This window comes from Notechis scutatus, chromosome 1 (assembly GCF_049901735.1).
Source record: "Notechis scutatus isolate UNSWTSFEM ecotype Mainland chromosome 1, rNotScu1.2, whole genome shotgun sequence".
NCBI classification, from domain to species: Eukaryota; Metazoa; Chordata; class Lepidosauria; order Squamata; family Elapidae; genus Notechis; species Notechis scutatus.
This window is the reverse complement of record NC_142009.1, coordinates 146,243,342-146,263,532: the sequence shown is the minus strand read 5'-3', so window position 1 is coordinate 146,263,532 and position 20,191 is coordinate 146,243,342. Positions and strand designations below refer to the sequence as shown.

Here is a 20,191-nt window from a genome sequence, read left to right as displayed (position 1 = left end):
CAGAAAACCAAGCTGTGATCTTTCAGGAAGATACACATACTAACTGCCTCAATTAGCCATAAGGATTTTTTTCCCTTTCATTTTAATAGATGGCCAGACTATAAATATTAGAGGATCGAAAATAAATCAACATATTATCATAGGGATAGAATGTGTGAGAGCTATTGGTGTTTGGGAACCTTTGACAGATAGCTTGGATGAGGCAGATTGTCTGCCTTTCGTATCTGGCCTCCATTACTATGCCTGCAGGCAGTTTAGTCTTATAGTTGTATACTGATGTCAGAATTACTACTGAGTGGCTAGCGATGACAGATGTCTATAATTACAGGCAGTGCTTCTAGTAGTTCAAAAGACTCAGCCAATGTTGAACAATTATCTTATTTCTGGTCTGCTGAAGAGTAGTGTTCAAATTGCTAGTATTAACTATAGTGTGTTTTCTGCCTTCCCACAAGGCTTTGATATAAATGTATAAAAGGCATTCTATTATATATCTTAAGCAGGCCTCAATCCAGGAGATTTCATGCATTTTGTTGATTATGAACAGTTCTCCATTACGCATGTAGTTTATGCTCTCATCTATTAGGAAATTATAATTGTTCTAAGTCATCAGTTTTGCAACAATCAATAAGTCATTTTTTTAGCAGTGCTTGCAGGATATAGAGAACCTTATATCCTCAGGTACTATAGAAACTGGTTGTTTTCCTCTCTGCTGAAGACATTTTGCATATGGATGACAGCATCCACATATGCAGCCATGCACATAAGCTCCTTTGTAAATGACCTTAAACATTGGTGAAGTGAGATGATCCTCTTTCTCTGCCAAGCATAGTTTCCCAATTATGTCATTAGTTACAGTGATCCATTAATTGATAAAATATAGCCTACCTTGTTGCAGTTATCAGGTTCACTCTGGTAAGTCTGTTAAAATTCTTGTTGAAAGGAAAGAGACAGAAACAAGGAATGGTATTCTTGTCAGTTCCAATGTGATTTTTTAGTAGGGAAAAATAATGTAATACATTGCATAAGAATATCCAAGGAGGTAATATATAAATGGTATTAGTTAGGCAAGGTAATGATATACAGTAGATAAGAAGTCAATGCTCATAATCCATGCTTCAGTGCTTTGCATGCAAAAAGTTCCAAGTCCATACCTCATACTGTAGGTAGGACTAAAAAAGATTCCTGTCTTTGATCTTCACGAACTTGTCATCTACTGTAGACACTAATGAGCTAGATAGCAAGTGCTCTAACACAGTGTTGAGGCAGATTAATTAGACCCAGCTTCCTTAACCAGGCATTCTTCAGCTACGTCACCAGAGTTGTTGCTGAAACCCCAGTTCTGCTGGCAGTTTTCTCAAAAGATAGTGATAGACCAGGTCTAATTCTTAATTTTGAGATCATCCAAAATCGGACATACACAGTGATGATGATCCAAACTCTGTCAAGGATCTTGGAGTACTCATCTCTAATGATCAAAGTGCTAAAGCCCACTGTAACTACATAGACAAAAAGACATTAAGAGTTGTTAACCTAATCCTACATAGGTTTTTCTCTGGTAATATCACACTACTAACTAGAGCATACAAAACATTTGCTAGACCAATACTTAAATACAGCTCATCAGTCTGGAACCTGCATTACGTATCTGATATTAACACAATTGAGAAAGTCCAGAAATATTTCACAAGAAGAGTTCTCCACTCCTCTACTCGTTGCAGAATACCTTATGCCACCAGACTTGAAATTCTAGACCAAGAAAACCTAGAACGATGATGCCTTCGGTCCGATCTAAGTATAGTATATAAAATCATACATTGCAATGTCCTACCTGTCAATGAATGCTTCAGCTTCAACCATAACAATACAAGAGCACACAATAGATACAAACTCAAGGTAAACCGCACCAAACTTGATTGCAGGAAATACGACTTCAGCAACAGAGTGGTCAGTATCTGGAATATTCTACCTGACTCTGTGATTTCTTCCCCAAACCCCAAAAACTTTAACCTTAGACCAGAAGTGGGCAACTATGGCCCTTTTATGACTTGTGGACTTCAACTCCCAAAATTCCTGAGCTAGCATGGCTTGCTCAGGAATTCTGGGAGTTGAAGTCCATAATTCATAAAAGGGCCATAGTTGCCCACCCCTGCCTTAGACTGTCTACTATTGACCTCACCCCTTTCTTAAGAGGTCTGTAGGGGGCGTGCATAAGTGCACCAACTTGCTTACCGTCCCTGTCCTATTGTTTCTTTTTATTTTTCTTATATGTATCCATTTCATGTATTCATAACTATGTTTATACTTATACCTATTATCTTGTAAGCGATAGACAAATCAAATAAATAAACAGTTTAATCAGGATTCTAGACAAAGGAACATAAAACTAGATTTTAAGGATTTGTTAGGGATGAAAATGCACAGAAAGTAGTTATATTATACATCTCAAAATACTGTTTTCATCTTTCTTCATACTCAGGATAGTTGTCAATAAAATTGTAGTGCTGTTGTGTTTAAATTGCTTTTCCTCCCATCACTATGGGAGGAAAATTATTTGCTGTTATTTGTATCCATTATCATCACTACTCTTTTATTTCCAAAATAATCTGCAATTTAACATTAGGTGTGGATTTCTCTGTGTTGTAGGTATTTAGACCTGACCACCATGGCCAATTATCAGGGTTATAGTATGAGTCCAAAGAAACCGAAGAATCAGATATTACCCATTTATAATTTACTGCTCATATAAATTGCTGGTCACTTTGTGAGTTTAGTTGCATGGAAAGGTCTTAGTTTTTCCTTTTGTAACTGCTACTTTTTATCTTGCTAAGAAAAGTAGTAATTTCAAATTATCTTATTTTCAATTGACATGAAATATGTGAATTTTATATTCTGGCTACTTATGAACAGGTATATTCACCTATAAAAGTAAGAAATAACTTAAAGAAATATCAAAGTAAAATGTAAACCATCATGTTTTTCCTCATTTCTTCCATTCTGTTTACCTTCTCTCTGAACTTAGATGGACATAGTTTGTTTCCTCTATATTATCCATTGACACCCCCCCAAAATGTAATAATGATGTTTGTAACAATGTCCATTTTGCCAACAAAGCCTGAATAAAGTTCAGAAAGTGTTAAGATCTAAAATATTTATGCTGGGCCTCTGGGTAATAACTTTCCTGTAATTTTGTGAAGATTCGCTATCCCAAATCTTAATTCATTATTATAGCCCTTACAAACACAAAACCAATGCTTTCTGGTATTTTTGTATTTGCACAGTGTGAAGGATTCATTGTTCTGGTTTAATTTGTTTCATGTGGTGTTTTTGAGTACATTCCATACAGAGCAGTTATTGAATTTCTCTGACTGTCATTATATACCCGAACAACCTTTAGGAACTCTCATTCTCCATCTCCAGTTTTATAATGTGCTTCATATTTTAAGGGTTGACATAATTAGCTGCTGCTTTTTAGCTAAACATATCTGGGGCCAAAGGATTATATTAACATAGTAGTGGAACTTTAATCTGTGTAATGGTTATAACATACTTCCTCAACGTAAAATTAAATTCCAACTTGAAGTTCAATTTCCGTCTCCTACACTCTTTGAATACCATTAGAAAAGCAAGATATTCTTTGCAATGAAGAAACAATATAAACAGGGTGTTCTCATTTCTGTGTTGCTAAAACGTTATGGCATTTCAGATATTAATTTGGGAATAATATAGTTAGATGCTGCTTGCTTCTCATCAAACTGTTTTATGAGGAGAGATGCAATTTGAATGGAAGTCATAATTGAACATTATCTTGATTTCAGCCAGTGCTTAAATATTATGCTAAGATTAGAAATTAACAGTCAGTTTTTTTTCAGACTACAGTTCCTATAAAGCAAATCAGTATGGTTGTGGATTATTGAGGTCATAATCTGAAACATCTGAAGGGCACCAGATTTCCAATCTCAGATGAAGCCATAAACCATAAATGTTCAGTATGGATTATAAACAATACATTGGGCCATAGGTGCAATATGCATTTTGCATTACATATTAGTTGAGTTTTATGTGTATGTCTTTTACATATGCTTTGTTCCTACTGCTGGCAAGTACTATGAAAATTACATCCCAAACTGTATAATCAGCAAGAATACAAAATCAAATGGAGATATCTGTTCAGAATAAGCTTCTATTAGGTTCCATCAGGTTCCATATTGGAAGATTCTGGGATGAGTCAAGTGAGTCATCCTATGTTACATAGTAACTCAGGTGTACAGCATTTTACCAACTCAGGTGTACACCATAGGTGTAAATGTTGTGTCTGGGGCAAAAAAAACCCCTTATTTTATCTACCTGTCTTCTTTCTGAACCTGACCTACACATTTTGGAAATCTCAAACAAAGGAGAATCTCAATTGAAGCATCTAGGTCTGGCTTACTAACTTATACTGATATACTGAGGCTAAATGGTCAGCTACAATGACTCACTCCAGCCAAACTACATATGGTTGATTTAGTTTGTCCATGATCTGTAGCCTCGATTTAGTTCATGATGAAACCCCGGAATTTGAATACAAAGAGAAGAGAGTCAAATGCATTTCACTCAGTTATATTCCCAGCAGAAGACATATTCCCTAAAATTCAAGTATGACTTTGGAGGGCAGGAGGGAACAAAAACAAGAGAAAGGGAAATGACTGTCAGGCCGTTTTGTGTCTCTGAGGTTAAATCATGTCCTATTCCTATTTTCCTGAGGGAACCCCATTATGGAATTCAGTGGCCATTATTTGTAAATTAGTATCCACTGCTTCCTCTCAACTGGGGTTGAAGGTCCCCCCATTACCCGACTCGCCTTTTCCTGCCTCGGGAGCAGCCTCCAACTTTAGGGTGGTGGAGTGTAAAATTAACAGACATGCTAATACAATTTGGCCGGCCAGCCTTTGCCTTCTTCAAAATAGACAAATTGGAATTTGTGTGGGTGTTCTCTGGTTTTATGATTTTATTTCAATAAAACATTTCAATAAAATCATATTGAAGTTATACATCCTTCAAGAACACTTTTTTTTTTCCTACTGAGGATCACATCTGAGGTAGTTCTCCATGAGTTGCTATATTGAGAAGGGACATATTAAAAATATCAGGTAGGACAGCTTGCTTGCTTCCTTGTCACTTTATGGTGGCCATGCCAACCCTATTTTGACTCACAAAACCAGTCTTCCTTTGGCTCTTAGATTTCATGGTTTTTATGGGATTAAGATCGAACTTTTGTATTCTCGTTTTCCAGTACTTGCAGTCAGTATAAGAATTCTGTAAGAATAAGAGTTGTAGTAGTCTAAATAGAATCTTCAGAGCCCTAAAAAGTCCACCCCTACTTCAACTGACTCATTATCTATAGGAAAAATAAACGTAATAAAGTTCTATGCAATACCACATAACTTCAGTTTATATGGTCATTTTCAACTATCCTAATTTAAGAAGCTTCTTTTTCCCAGAATATATCGATTAACTATGCTACCCATTCTGCTGCTTAAAATGAATTTGCCACCAGTGAAAACAAATCAGATTGTTGTTGTTTAATGAGCTTTTCAATTAACTTATTCAGTGGTTCAGATAAATAGGTTTAAGAGGTAATGATCCTGTTTAGCACTCAGGTTTAACTGTCAAATCGTAGCAGGCGAAGGACATCTCTAGGGATAAGGGTTGACACAGATCTTGATTGGATAATAGAAATCAAAGCTAAAGCATGGTAAAAAGGAGTAGCAGAAACCACAAGGATAACCGTGAATTAAAATAGTGTTCTCTTGTTTGACATTTCTACCAGTGTTTTAAACTCTATTTTTAATTTTAAATGATGGAAGCTTAAAATAAAGCATAACTCATCTTTCCTTTCCTTTCTCCCTTAAAGTTGCATGTAGAGGTATATGTTTTTATTTCAAGTCTGAGACAAATACATAGTCCTCCAGATATTCTGTTGAACTATCTCTGAACAGTTGTCTTCTGGCAGAAACAAAACTGTGTTGTGATCCACATTCATTCTGTGGGCTGAGATATCTTTGTCTAGACCAGGGGTGGGCAAACTTTTTGGCTCGGGGGGCTCATTGACTTTTAAAATTTGACAGACGGGCCGCCACCTGGTGTCGAAATGCCTGTCATTACAAGTCAAAATCAAATGAATGCAATCATTCAATCATTCACATCAAACCTTAATTCTGTACCAATCATCGGCGGGCCGGATTAAAAAGACCAACGGGCCGGATGTGGCTGGCGGGCCGTATTTTGCCCACCCCTGGTCTAGACCAAGGGTCTCCAACCTTGACAACTTTAAGACTTGTGGATTTCAACTCCCAGAATTCCTCAACCAGTTTGCTAAAGTTGTCTACTAGTTGAATATTTTAAATTTGCAAAGATAGACGCATCCTATCAATTTTAGGAAAGAATATAGAATATGGAAGGGGGGGGTTAACCTACTCTCCAAAGCACCTGGAGGCAGAACAAGCAATGGATGGAAACTAATCAAGGAGAGAAGCAACCTAGCACTAAGGAGAACTTTCCTGACAGTTGAAACAATTTAATCAGTGGAAGGAATTGCCTCCAGAAGTTGTAAATGCTCCAACACTGGAAGTTTTTAAGAAGAGATTGGACAACCATGTGTCTGAAAATGGTGTAGGGTTTCCTGCCTGAGCAGGGGGTTGGTCTAGAAGATCTCCAAGGTCCCTTCCAACTCTGTTATTCTGGAAGGAAGACAAGAAATTAGAGAGTCTGCAATTAATGTTTTACAAGAAGAAAAAAATACAGTTCCATTCCACGAACACCCAAATTATAGTGTTAAAGCTGTACAGTGATAAATGGACATTTATTAGAGAACAGATCTCTGTTTTGACCACACGTGTAGAAAACTGCTTTGACCACACGTGTAGAAAATTAATTTACACCATATTTATGGTGGTTCTCGATCCTTTCCAATCTACTTATAATTAGAACCAGCTTTTTGGAAATGAAACATTAGTTTTATTTCCTAATGTAACATATTAGAGAATAAGAATTAGGAGCAGAGAATAAAGTACTGTTGGTCTGGAACTTCAGTCTTTAAATCCCAAGTAGAAATGAACAACTAAATATTTTAAAAGTCATAGCATGTTACTGAAATGCCACTTCTTTTTTTCTTTCAGGTTTATGCTCGAATGTCTGAAGTCTTGGGAATAACTGATGACAACCAAGTTTTAGAAACATTTATGTCAAAAATGTGAGTTTATGTCTGAGTTATTGTATACAGTTGTTTTTGTTGCTAGAGTTTATGATTTAAATCTTAAATTTAATGCAAGTCAATGTTAAATATTAATCTTTAAAATTTCAATTTCCGAATACATTATGTAATCCATATTATCTCCCAGTTGTCACTATCACTGTTAACAGTGTTCTGTTACTTCATTTGATTGAAAATTTGCTATTTTTCATATTTTCCTTTTATATATAATTTTAAATTTTTCTTTAAACTTTCTTTTAAATATATTACAAAATCAGAAAAAATATCTTTTTCTTCAATTTAGTAATTGCATTAATAAAAATTATTTATGGTAAGCTTGACATTAAAAGAGCAGAAGCAAATTTTTGAAAAAGTATAGCAGCTTCCAGGGTTATTATGTATGCAATTGCTTGTGCCTACTCTGCTGAAGACTTCATTTTGTTCTTTTTAATATTTTAGTGTTACAAACCTTAAATACTGGGGGACAAGTGAGCCTGTGATTTCAAGAACACTTCAGTTTTTAAATGATCTTTCTGTTGGATATCCTTTTAATTGTGTATTATACATGAGATCTGAAACTAGGCAGTTAGAAAGGGAAATTGAATTTGAATTGAAATTTTTAAACAGTCTTAATGTACAGAGATGATTAACATTAGTCATTTAGTTATCCTTTTTGATGCATAAAACATGTTTAAAATGTCTTTCTTGTATACAGGGTCTTCAACTTTTTAAGGAGCTATCAAACCTATTTTCCTGCTTTAATAGGTAAAGTCTGATAGCACTAAGTATTAGACTATAGTTAATAACTCACAATGGCTGGATGTAAACAGCATGTAAAGCAAAACCAATAAAATGCTCTCTGTTTATCACAGAGGTGAGTAACCTGTAACCCTCCACATATTGCTGAGCTTCAATTCCCAGCAGTTCCATTCAGTGTTTACCAGTCGTAAAGGATGCTGGGAGCAGTAGTTCAGAATTATGTGAGAATACATCGGTTGCTCAACTTTAATATGCTGTGTGAATTAAGCTAGTCTCTTATTTATCATTCATCCATCCATTTGTTCGTTCGTTCATTCATTTCTTTAAATGCCCACTCCAGCAGTCTCTGTGCATCTTACAAAATCTAATACTAAATTAAGACAATTTAAAAACATACACAAAACAAAATAGCCTGGACTAAAAACAGCCATTAAAATGGCATGCCACATCTCTTTCCCCAATACATTATACCCAGGCTTGGGACCAAAGCTAGATTTTAAGAATTTTTCAAAGACCCAGGAGACTGGAAACATTTGTATCTTCAGGGAGGTGCTGTTCTAAAGGGTGGGAGCTGGAACAGAGAAGCCATAGTCCTACAAGATGGCAAATGTGAGGTTGGTGTCCTAAAAGGCAGTAATTCTTGCCCTGTAATATGATCCACTTAATATTCCACTCTGAGTGAAATATTTAGAATGCACTCAATGCTGAAATTCTCTAAGACTTTACTCTAAGTAGTGAACATTCCCTGGGAATCAGTTTCATCAGAGCCACTGAGGAAATAACCATTTCCTGGGCATGATTTGTGAGACTGCTTTCCTGATTCTTGATCCATCCACTAAGAAACAGATTTCATTCACATGGAATGTGAACTTACTGTTAGATAAGCGCACTTCAGAATCTATAAATGGTCTCACTCCTCAAGAACTACAGTAGAAATATACCCTTCCTCTGAGCTATTATACTCGGAGCAATCTCAAAAAACCTCTCCTACCACTGTTGTGCAAACTTGAAGCTTCCTAGAAAGCAGGAAAAAAGAAAATTTTGCCTAACATTTGTGTACCCTTTCCCAGAAACACAGACCAATATTCATTATTCCAAGACTCCCTGATGTCACTCTTTCTCTACAAAAAGATACGAGTTTCTTTGAATATCCCTTGCTGTTAATACGATAACTCTGCAGGTATTTCATCCTGAAGCATTTCATCTTGGTAAACAATACTTTTCTGCCTTAACATGACTACTTCCATAGGTCTCGACCCAGGTTGAGCCATTAGCACTGTAGAAGTGGAATCCAAAGCACTCTGTTTCACAAAACTTTTAATATTTTTTATTCTGTCCAGTTCCTTTTTTAATTATTGAGATAACATTTCATTTCATGCTTCTTAGTAGACTTTGTTTTTCAGCCCGCTGTTCTTTCAGTTTTGTTCCCTTTGCTGCAAAATGTAATCTTCATTACAGTATAATTTTAATTATTTTTTTGTATGCTACTTTATTATGTCCTTTACAAAGGGAGTGATTTTTCTTTCTTTCAGGGAGTGGTGGACATCCACATTTATTTTACATGCAGCATACTAAAGATTGTTCTTAGTGCCAGGACAGTTTTTAAAACTTTTATGTATTTTTATATAAAAATGAAAATTTTTATGTATTTAATAAGGTCATTTTACACTACAAATTAGTTTAATGATAAATGTTAGCAGTTTCTAGAGCTAAGTTCAGGTTTTCAAAGTTCATTCTTCATTTGAGGGCTTATGTTATCATGCGTAAGCCATAAAGAGGGATTATTTTTAACATCTGTGCTACTTGGGTAGGAACTCAGAACATGTTGAAGCAAATACAGTTTTATTACTTTCAATATACATTTTCTGGGGGGGGGAAACTACTCACTTTTACCACATTCATTCATACATACCAACCCTAGCTAGTCAGTAAGATTCAGTTGAGGTGGGACACTCAACGACGTATTACACTTTCCACCCTGTTTTATAACTTCCAATGGTATCTGCACCATTTGGTATTTTTCCATTGGAGTGCAATTATACCAGTTTATATGGGAATTATCTTTTGTTTGCAAACCATCTCTTCATTCCTCATGTTATATAAGCTGAACACTTCCAAAACACACCCTTCTGAATCTTTTAGTTGAGTCTTACTTATTATATCATTCATACATGTCAGTTAAACTACAGGTAGTCCTCGACTTACAACAGTTCATTTAAAGTTACAACAGCACTGAAAAAAGTGACTTATGACCGTTTTTCACAATTACAACCCTTCCAGCATCTCCATGATCTTGTGATCAAAATTCAGCTGGTTCATATATATGACCATTGCTGTGTCCTGGGATCATGTGATCATCTTTTGTGACCTTCTGACAAGCAAAGTCAGTGGGGAAGCCAGATTCATTTAACAAGCAGGTTACTAACATCAACTGCACTGATTCACTTAACAACACAATAAAGAGGAAGCAATAAAGGTTGTAAAATGGGGCAAAATCACTTAACGTCTCACTTAACCACAGAAATTTGGGCTTAATTGTGGTTGTAAGTTGAGGACCACCTGTAATGCACAGCACAAAATTATAAAGCACTAACAATATATAGCTAAAACATAGCCTTATAGAAATATACAGGGATGATGAGTGGAAGACAAGAAGCAGATATAACAGGACACAAGCACAAGGTCAGATTCAAGCCTGTTTTTGTAGTGATACAGATGATGAAGTGGAGCTCCTTCTCTGTCCTCATTGCATTTGCCAAGCTGCACTGTTCATAGTGACCAGGTCCTTACTAGAGAAAGATGGAATGAAAACCCTAGGAAGTGTAAATTGTGACCATCCGTTATTCATTCGAGGTTGGAAGTTGAGTGGACAGGATATGATGATAGTAGACTAATCACTTGGGATGTTTGGAGCCTGGGCAGAAAGAAACAGACTCAGATTTGTTAATTCAGAAGCCTGCTGACTGTAAGGCAATACCAACTTTAGTTCTTCATGGGGTAGCATTTCCCCAAAAGAGCAAATTCACATAATTTGGTGGGCCTCTGGGACTCAAGGTTTGTTGTGGAAGAGCAGGTAGCGGCTGTGACCAAAAGACTTTTTGATAAGCTTTGGCTGATACGTCTGTTGTGCCCTTGATATCTATTCGATTTCTTAATGGCATATGTCAGCATGGGCAATATTCTCTATGGAGGACTCATACCTCCAGATCCAGAACATGTGCAGTTCCAGAGCACAGATGTCCATAGTTCTCTTAACTAACTCAGTTTTCAGTATTTTTCCCATTGATACCATAGTAAGCGCAGCATATTTGTCCAGCCCCAACTCCATTGCAAGTAGATAGTGTTGAGCAGCAATTCCATGTCAGATGCTGTTTTTCCATACTGCTTCAGATGATCCATGTAAAGGAAGTGGGATAGCCTGGCAGATGTTCTTGATTTTTCATAGCCACAACCTGACTTGTTCCATATTCACACTACATTCAACTTGGTCTACCTTCTCTTGCAGTTTTACAGAATCGTCTTGTCAATTAAGAACTGATCTTTTGTTCCTCTGATGTTTAGGTGGTTTCCTTTTTGCTCAGGTAGAAAGAGCTTCTTTTCAATTAGATCATGGGTATCCAACCTTTTGACTTGCCTGGGCCACGTTGAATGAAGAGGAAATATCTTGGGCCTTGTTTAAAATATATAATATTTGTATAAATCACATAATTAATGTTAAAAATTTATAACATTGTGCGGTGGCATTACTAGCTATCCATGGCCTCATGCGAGCCATGGGCCATGGGCGAGACATCCCTGAACTAGAACCATCAACTTTAAAGTTTTGGTAAGTGGCCTGTAGTTGCCAGTAGGTCTTCTATTTTAGCCCCTTGCAATATGTTGTTATGTAATTATAACTATTAAGATTATTCAAGGCTATAGTATTTTTGTTCTTTCTTTCATAACCCTTTTAGTTGACAGATAATTTTACTCAGTTATTTGATGTAATAAGCAGTATAAAAAGTTCTTAGGTTATATACAAAATCATATTAGCTTTGCAAATTATTTCCTAAATTGGCTGCATGAAATGAATATTATTTTGAATAAATAAAATGTTCCCAACTAATAAATCACCCAAAATTACATAATTTTTTTTATCTTTTACCTGTTTTAAATGGATGCAACATGGTAAAGCTAACCTGTTTTTCATTTTATTCTTGTGTGTTAGTATTAGTTAAGTTTAAAATTGTATTTCTTGGCAAATGAGAAAAGAATTCAGAAGTATTAAGACACCCACTTTTGTGCTAGAATTTAATATGCAACTTTTTATTGGAAAATAATCGTCCTTGTCTGGCAAAATCCACCATGCAATATTTCTGTTAGTAGACATAATGTAATAAAGGCAGGGAGGGCTATTTATCACAACAAATTTTGAGGATTTCAGGATTCTTTTTATTATTTTAATATATTTCTTTGGTATTAAATCAGAAAAATGATAAATTACACCTGTCGAGGTTGCTTTTCCTTTTTGCTGGAAAATGATGAACAACCCAATTTTGCTGGTCATTTTGGCTTTTACCAGTACATACTTTTTTCCTCTTAAAAATTTATTGGCTCAGCTTTTAAAGAATAATACTAAAGTACTTTTTATTTCTTACATATGAAGTGTTTATAAATACTTCTGGTATTGCAAACAGTGACCTTTATAACGTTGCATTAGTTTATCAGAACAACTCTGGCTGTAGTGTTCACTTAACACAAGCATGCTTCATTCTGATGGGGATTATGCCAGTGTGGTAGGTCGAAGATTAAGCTCCCATTAGGTATATAAAATTTTGTAAGAAGCACTGGAAATTTTGGGGACATCATATTCCATTGACTCATTTCAAAACACACAGTACATTAAATTGTGATTAATTTAAGAGACTAAAAAATAATTACATAGTTTATTTTTAAATGCCTTCTCATTGTTTAATTTATTCATATGTATATAATGTCCTTTCTGTAACAATTGCCATGTGTATCTTGAAATTGCTGCTTTTATTATGCATAAGGATTATTTATTGCAATGGGGTGTGTAACACTTTAAAAATAATTTTAGAAAGGATAAAAGAGAGGAAAGGGGAGAAATTTTAAGCAACAAGAGGCAACAAATGATTTGTGTTGCTGTCTTCTTTTGTATTATTTTAACACTTTCCAAGCTTACATATTTAGAGATATATTAGTCCAATTTGATTTTAAGGCTCGGTTATTTGAATTATAAATCATTACGTCCCTTCTAGCTTGATCAGTCATGGAATAGCTTTGAATTCATTTACATAATGGAATGTGTTAGTGTTTCTTTTATGTTGGTGCAGCAGTGCTGGTTTCATGTATTCTCTTTTGTTTCTAATAATTAACTTTATCATAATGTTTCCTGTAACTGGGTGTGCATACGTGTGTGTGTGTGTGTGCTGCTTTTGTCTGTTTTGTGAAGTTACTGCATACAAATGACTCTTACAATTTGGGGTTTCTACTTCCTCATGTTTATATTGACTGAAACTTTTCTTTAGATTTAAAGAAAAGTAGAGTTCTCAACCTGGAATGTTTGGGTTGGGTTGGTAATATTTGCCTTAATATTTAATAATTGAAAAAATCTGAAAAAAATTAAAATGAACATTTTAAAATCTTATCCATTACCAAAAAGGAAGGCAGCTTACTTAAAGTTTTTGAACAATGAGCCATGCAGTTGTCTGAATCTGGTTTCCCCAATCTGGTGCCTTTCAGAAGGATTGAGACAACGTTCCCAGAATTCTCAGTTTTATTTGCAACTTATCTATTCCATCCAAAGAAGGTTGGTAATTTTTTACATTGATGTAATAAAGATACAAATTAAGGCCATTTTCCAGTATTGATTTTAAGTGATGTTGATAACTATCATGAGTTTATGATCATGAAATCTAACCAGTCACTTTTGTTTAAACATGCTTATAACATGAATTATTGCCATTATGTAAATAGTATGAAAAATAAATTTCCAAATTTAAGGACACTGTATGCAGGTGAAACCACAAAGATATGGTTGTATGCTTGAGAAAAGGGAAATATACATATTTTCACTTTGATTTAAATAATTTCCAATTTGCCAATAATTTTTTTTCAGTAAAGATCAATTTAGTGCTACAATTTCAATTCTATTCCTACATCCTGGATACTATAATGGTTGGTTCACAGATTGATGTAATTCAGGATTCAGTGTTATAAACCTACAAACTCCTCTGTTATCAGTAAAAAGAAATGCTTCCCCTCTTGTGCACCAAATAGTCATTACAAAACAAGTGAGAAAGCTCTGCCCTAAGGAGAATAGGACAGAAATAATTCAGTTGCTGAAATTCTTATAACCCTCTCCCTTCCATCTCAATACTTTTTTTTAAGGAAGATTCTAAGAATCGTAGTTCAAAGCATTATAAGGCTGGAAGGAATGGAATGGAATAGTTGGAAGGGACCCTGGGTCTTGATAGTCTTCTAGTCCAGTTTTCCCAAGACAACAGTGCTTCTTCCATCTCAGACAAATGGTTATCCAATCTTTTCTTGAAAGTCTCCAGCTATCGAACAGTCGCAACTCTGGGAGGAAAGCTGTTGCTAATTGTTCTCACTGTCAGGACATTTCTCTTAAGTTCTAGATTGGATCTCCCTCTGACTAGCTTCCATCCATCGCTTCTTGTCCTAGCCTCAGGTGCTTTGTAGAGTAAATCAATCCCCTCTGTCCTGTGACATTCCTTCAAGTATTGGAAGACAACTGTCATGTCACCCTTAAGGATTCTCTTCATTAGACTAAAGTTATTAGTTCCCTTAGATGTTTATCGTATGGTTTAGCCTCCACATCCCTTATCACCTTTGTTGCTCTTCTTTGTGCTCTGTGTAGGGCAGGGATGTTAAACTCGATTTCATTGAGGGCCGCAGCAGGATTGTGTTTGACCTTGGGGGGCTGAGGTGGGCATGGCCAGCTCAACATCACTCATGTCAGGGGTGCCTTTGGTGGCCCGAGCTCCGTTTTTGCTGGCAGAGGCACCATAGGCCAGTCCTTCACTGTTTCCAGGGCGGCTCCACGGGTGAGATGTAAGCACTCCGTCTGGTCTAGGGTCTCAGCGTCTTTTTTTGTATAGTGGTGACCAGAACTGGACACAATATTCCAAGGGTGGGTTTACTAGCATAATCTAGAGTAGCACTATCACTTCTTGTGATCTTGATGCTATCCCTTTGTTGATGCAGCCTAGAACTGCATTGGGTTTTTGGCAGCTACAGCATACTGTTGGCTCATACTTAAGTGATGATACACCAGGGTGTGTAGATCCCTCTCACAACTATTACTATTGAGCTAGGTATTGCCTATTCTGTATCTGTATCTGTATCTGGTTTATCCTGCGTAAGTTCGAAATCTTATTTTTCTCACCACTGAATTGCATCTTGTTGGATAATGCCCAATGCTCAAATCTGCCAAGATTCATCTGAATCTTGAGTCTGTCTTCCAAAGTGTAAGCAATTCCCCCCAGTTTGGGGTCATCTGCAAATTTGATGAGCACTTGGACGAATTACATTGTCCAAAAATAATTTTTCAAAATAAGATTTTCAATTTTTAAGATTCTTAATGTATATAAGTTTGGATAATAAGTAATGGTTTTGAACTATTTCCTGGTAATGACACCAACTGTGGTAAAATTGATAAAGGCACCCTCAACTTGATTTTGATTGTTGGTGACTATAGAAAAGCTCAAATAGTTTATCTTTTTCAGCAATCCAGAAATGGATTTGTCTTCTGCAGGATGAATGTATATTTGCTTTTTAATTTTTAAAAGCCACATCTATGCCATTTTCCCAATATTATACATTTCCCACTGGTTTTCTAAAAAAAAGCAAGATTTTTTTCACACGTGTACATGTGCACTCATCTATATGCAGCTATATACACAATACATATATCTATGTTGTTAACTCTTATTTCTTGTTGTCTGTCAGTCAAAATTTTAAGTGATGTGTGTGGTATTAACAAATTAATTGGACTGTGTAATTTCCTTAATGAGAAATACTTATATCCTTTTAAAAAAGCTTGTGAAAATAGATGCTGTGAAGTTCATGCTACAAAATCATACGGTAGGCCTTTTTAATTTGTTTTTTGTTTTTTTAAATGCTAATTTTAAATCATGAATAAATTTATTTTGTTATCTGTTCTTTACTACCAGAGTAAACACTTTCCATTCTTGGGTGTCAATGATAATTATGGTTTGACCGATCTTAGATGCAGAACAATCTTCTATACTGCTCTTACACGTCTCCTCATGGTAGATTTAGGTAAGAACATGTTTTTTTCTTCTTCTGATATTGCACAAATTTCTTTACAATGTTCTTAATAACTAACTCTTCGCATCAGTGCTATTTTTTTTCAGCCAAAATAAAGCCATGCTAGATAATTCTGAAAATATTATGTTGAAATCTAGTAACTTAGATAAAGAAGGCAAATTTTGAGGTTTGGGGGTGTGCATTCATAAATAATAAATTATTAAGTCCTAAAGCAAGTATCAAAATATTCAAATGCATTTCCTTATTACAGTGTATCTGAATACACGTATCTCTTTATAACATACGTGTACATTCTCTGTGTATGTTATTCAGAACCTTCTAGAGCTACATTTTGTATTTGCCACTCTCCGTTCTCATCTCTTGGGGGGAAAAAATGAAATTCTAGATAAACCCAATCTAACCATAAATCTTCATAGATATATTTTACCACTTTGGAAAATAATTTAATATCACGGTTATGGCTTTGACTTTAAATTCTTACTAAGAATTTAGTCCAGCATTGTAATCGGTAATTAGATTCTTTGAATTTTTAAGGTCCCCCCAAGTATCACAGCAGTTACACATTTGGAATCTTTCTCTTTAATCTGTGACTCCTTAATATATTTTAAGTAGAGTCATAGTGTTATTTATTTATTCCCCCTCCCCCCCCTGTAAGTGGGCTAAAGATTATATGGATGTAAAAGCTGGATTTTTAAAGTAACCAGTGTGGAAATAAGCATCTTCCTCTGTTGGGTAGTTAGTGTATCTCATATAAAATAAATAAACAGTAATACATCTGATCTTGGAGAAACGACATGTAGTTAAGTCATGCCTTCACTACCAAGCACTTTCCTAAACAGGAGGGTACAAGTAGTCTCCCACTTGTGAATTCTTTGGGGAAAAGCATTAAGACTGTTCAGTTTTGAATCTTGCAACGCACAATAGCCAAAGAAACCTTGTAGCCCATCTGCAAATGTAAAGTATTGAAATAGTTGTTGATGATTAAAATCATGTTTTCCCTACTTTTAGCAGATTGTAAATGAGGTCTCACTACTGGCAAGCCAAATACCTTAATACTCTGGGTTGGGTATTCTAAACACAATTGTATAATATGATTTAAAAGTGATCAAAATTACTCAGCGGCTGAGTTGAGGAAGTGAAAAATGTTTTATCATTGTAACTCTGATCCCTTCCTCTGATTTTTCTCCTCCTGGTCATTTCAGTGGAATCTCACTCTACTTTGAACAGTCCTAGTCAACTTCCATATGATTCTCTAGAACTAGCTCTGCAGGGAATACCATGTCACTCAATGAAGGGGTGTATCTAGAGTTTTTGACTCCATGTTAATTTTATCAGACATGATGGTGCCACAAAAATTGGACTGTTTGTATCAAGAACTCCTGATAGTGCAGTGAAGCTGTGTGTTTCTTTTGCCTGGAGGACTCTGTTTCTCAGTCGGTTGCCACCATCTTCCTGCTCAGTGGAATGCTGTCAAAAATAACCATAAACAAGACTAATTGTATATAGATAATCTCCTGGTGACCATGTCAGTCTTGGTTTGCTCCCTGTCATCTGTCAAAATAATATATACCTCTCACAGGAAACTTAGATCTGTTTTTTTTTTGAGGGCAAATATGATCCCTCATTATTCAGTCTAACAGTGTGGAACATTCCTATATGGTTCTTCCTGCATTCAAGCCCAGGAGAGACTCAAAACTGCAAAATTAAAACAACGTGGTAGTGAGCAAAACCTATTGTTGAAAATGATAGGTATTTTAAATATTTGCAACCAAAATCCAAATGACCACATCTACTGTTTCATATACTACTTGCTTTCTACTGCTGGGAAATATTTGACTTTTTGTCCTTTATCACCTTCTAATGGATGAGATATTGCATCCCATCTCCCACCTCCAGCAATTTAATTAAATGCTTCCTAAAAGGTTTGAACCTTTAACAGCTGTGTTAAAGTTAGCAAAGATATTCTACCAGTAGTGCTTTGGTAACATATTGAGTATCACTATGAATCCAGCTGTCTACCTTTTCATGTGACATTCATTATTAGGAGAGCAGATCCATTATGCCTTGAAAATTTGGCTAAACCTCTCGACTGTCATGTGTTTTAATCCATGCAGTGAGTACCGAAACCTTGGCTGTTCCTTACACAAAACCTTTTAGACACTTCTACCACTGTGTATATGTGAATTACAGAGACCATGAATAGGAGGATCAGAGTATTTATTTGTGACTGATTTCCTGAATCAGTGAATTCAAGTATGATATACACTGCAATAGTATCTTGATCCAAATATGTAAAGAGAGATAAGAGTAGAACCTCTGGATGTTAACATTATGTTCCTGCTTGTTGCTTTTGAGGGTAGCAGCTTGGTCATTTATGCTGTCATCACCTGTCCTGCAGGCTGTCTCATTTGTATCTATCCCATAATTCTAATGTGCGATTGAGATAAAACATTTATAGCCTTTGATGCCTTATTGGCAATGAAAAGATCAGAATGCAATATTGAAAGAAATCTATGTGGTATTGCCATTTCCAAAAAGCCTGGTGTATGTTTGGTTGTATGTATGTATGTACACACACACACACACACACACACACACACACAAAATGACGTATTCTTCTTAATATGACTTAAATCATCATCCAGCAATACCAGTCAGGATTTGTTTGTTCGTTTGTTACATTTTAGAACTGCTCATCTTTCTCTCGGAGGGACTCTGGGTGGTATACAATAAAATATTAAACATAAAAACATTATATAAAATGTAATATTTTTAAAAAGAGGTAAGAATGATTTTTAAAATTAATTAAAAGGTGAACGGATGGTTTTGAGGGCACTAATCAGCTCCATTGCTGTGTACTCCTTTGAGTTCCCCATGCGAGGTTGCAAAGCCACGTTTTTACTCCTTTTCAGAAGGCCAGGAGAGTGGGGAGCCTTCTTATTTCATTGGGGTGGGGTGGGATGGGGGATATTCCACAAGGCAGGGGTAATGGCAGAGATATGACTCTTCTTCTGGATCTGGCCAGTTGCAACTCTTTAACTGACAAGGTTCACAGCATACCTTTCTTGCCTGACACAAACTTGTATCTATTAATCCTTTTGAGCAATGTTTGTCCTACACAATCATCTGTGCAGATTCGATAATAGGTTGCATGGGCGATTTTGGGCATCCAAATTTGTAACACCTTTGCTCCATGAGATGCATTTGGATGCCAATTTGCTTCCAGGTTCATTTCAGGGTGTTGGTTATGACCTTTAAAGGCCTACATGGCATTGAGCCAGACTACTTATGGAACCATCTTCATTTCATTACATCAGCTCGCCCCATTAGGCAAAGAATGCAGCCTCTACTTCTCTAATTTACTGGGTGGTTATTCAGCTCAACTGGGGATTTCTGGAAAATTCCATGGCTTGGTTCATCCTGGTAAGATTCACATGCCATCTCTGTTAGGATCCGAGTACTTTCTGAATCCTTATTTAATTTTCGCCTCTGACCCATCTGCAGCATTTTGATATGAATGTTGTTTTCAATGTGTTGCTTCATTAATTTGGTTGATTTTTGACAGTATATTTTTCACAAATTATATAGTATATAGTAATAACACCGTCCATATTTGAGTAATTTCAGCTATGCCACATGTTAGATAAACAAGTAAACAACTTACATAATTATGTGTGCAAGCCTAAATGTAGCCTGAAGTATTTCAATCCTCCCCGTCCTTGTAGCCTAACAATAACTCATATTATTGGGATTATTGTGTGTGCATGGCATGTTGATTGTCATCTAGAATTGCATCAAAAATAAAATCCTGCTATTGTCTTTTAGAAAAGACTCTATAGCAGGCCTACCATATCTAAACTCCAAAGATTCAGATAATCCCTGTCC

The 20,191-nt window shown here is 35.8% G+C and overlaps 1 protein-coding gene across 3 annotated transcripts in view; it reads left to right on the top strand.

Moving 5' to 3' along the window:
• Positions 1-20,191, top strand: part of RANBP17 (RAN binding protein 17) — a 191,996-nt gene that overhangs the window by 102,552 nt on the left and 69,253 nt on the right. For 2 of the 3 annotated variants that reach the window (XM_087948140.1, XM_087948150.1), the window contains 4 exons: positions 7,158-7,231; positions 7,691-7,771; positions 16,036-16,099; positions 16,189-16,297. The exons of the other annotated variant lie outside the window; for it this stretch is intronic. In XM_087948140.1, coding sequence (XP_087804266.1) covers positions 7,158-7,231; positions 7,691-7,771; positions 16,036-16,099; positions 16,189-16,297 — 328 coding nt within the window. The remainder of the gene's footprint in view (positions 1-7,157; positions 7,232-7,690; positions 7,772-16,035; positions 16,100-16,188; positions 16,298-20,191) is intronic. 3 annotated transcript variants of the gene reach the window in all.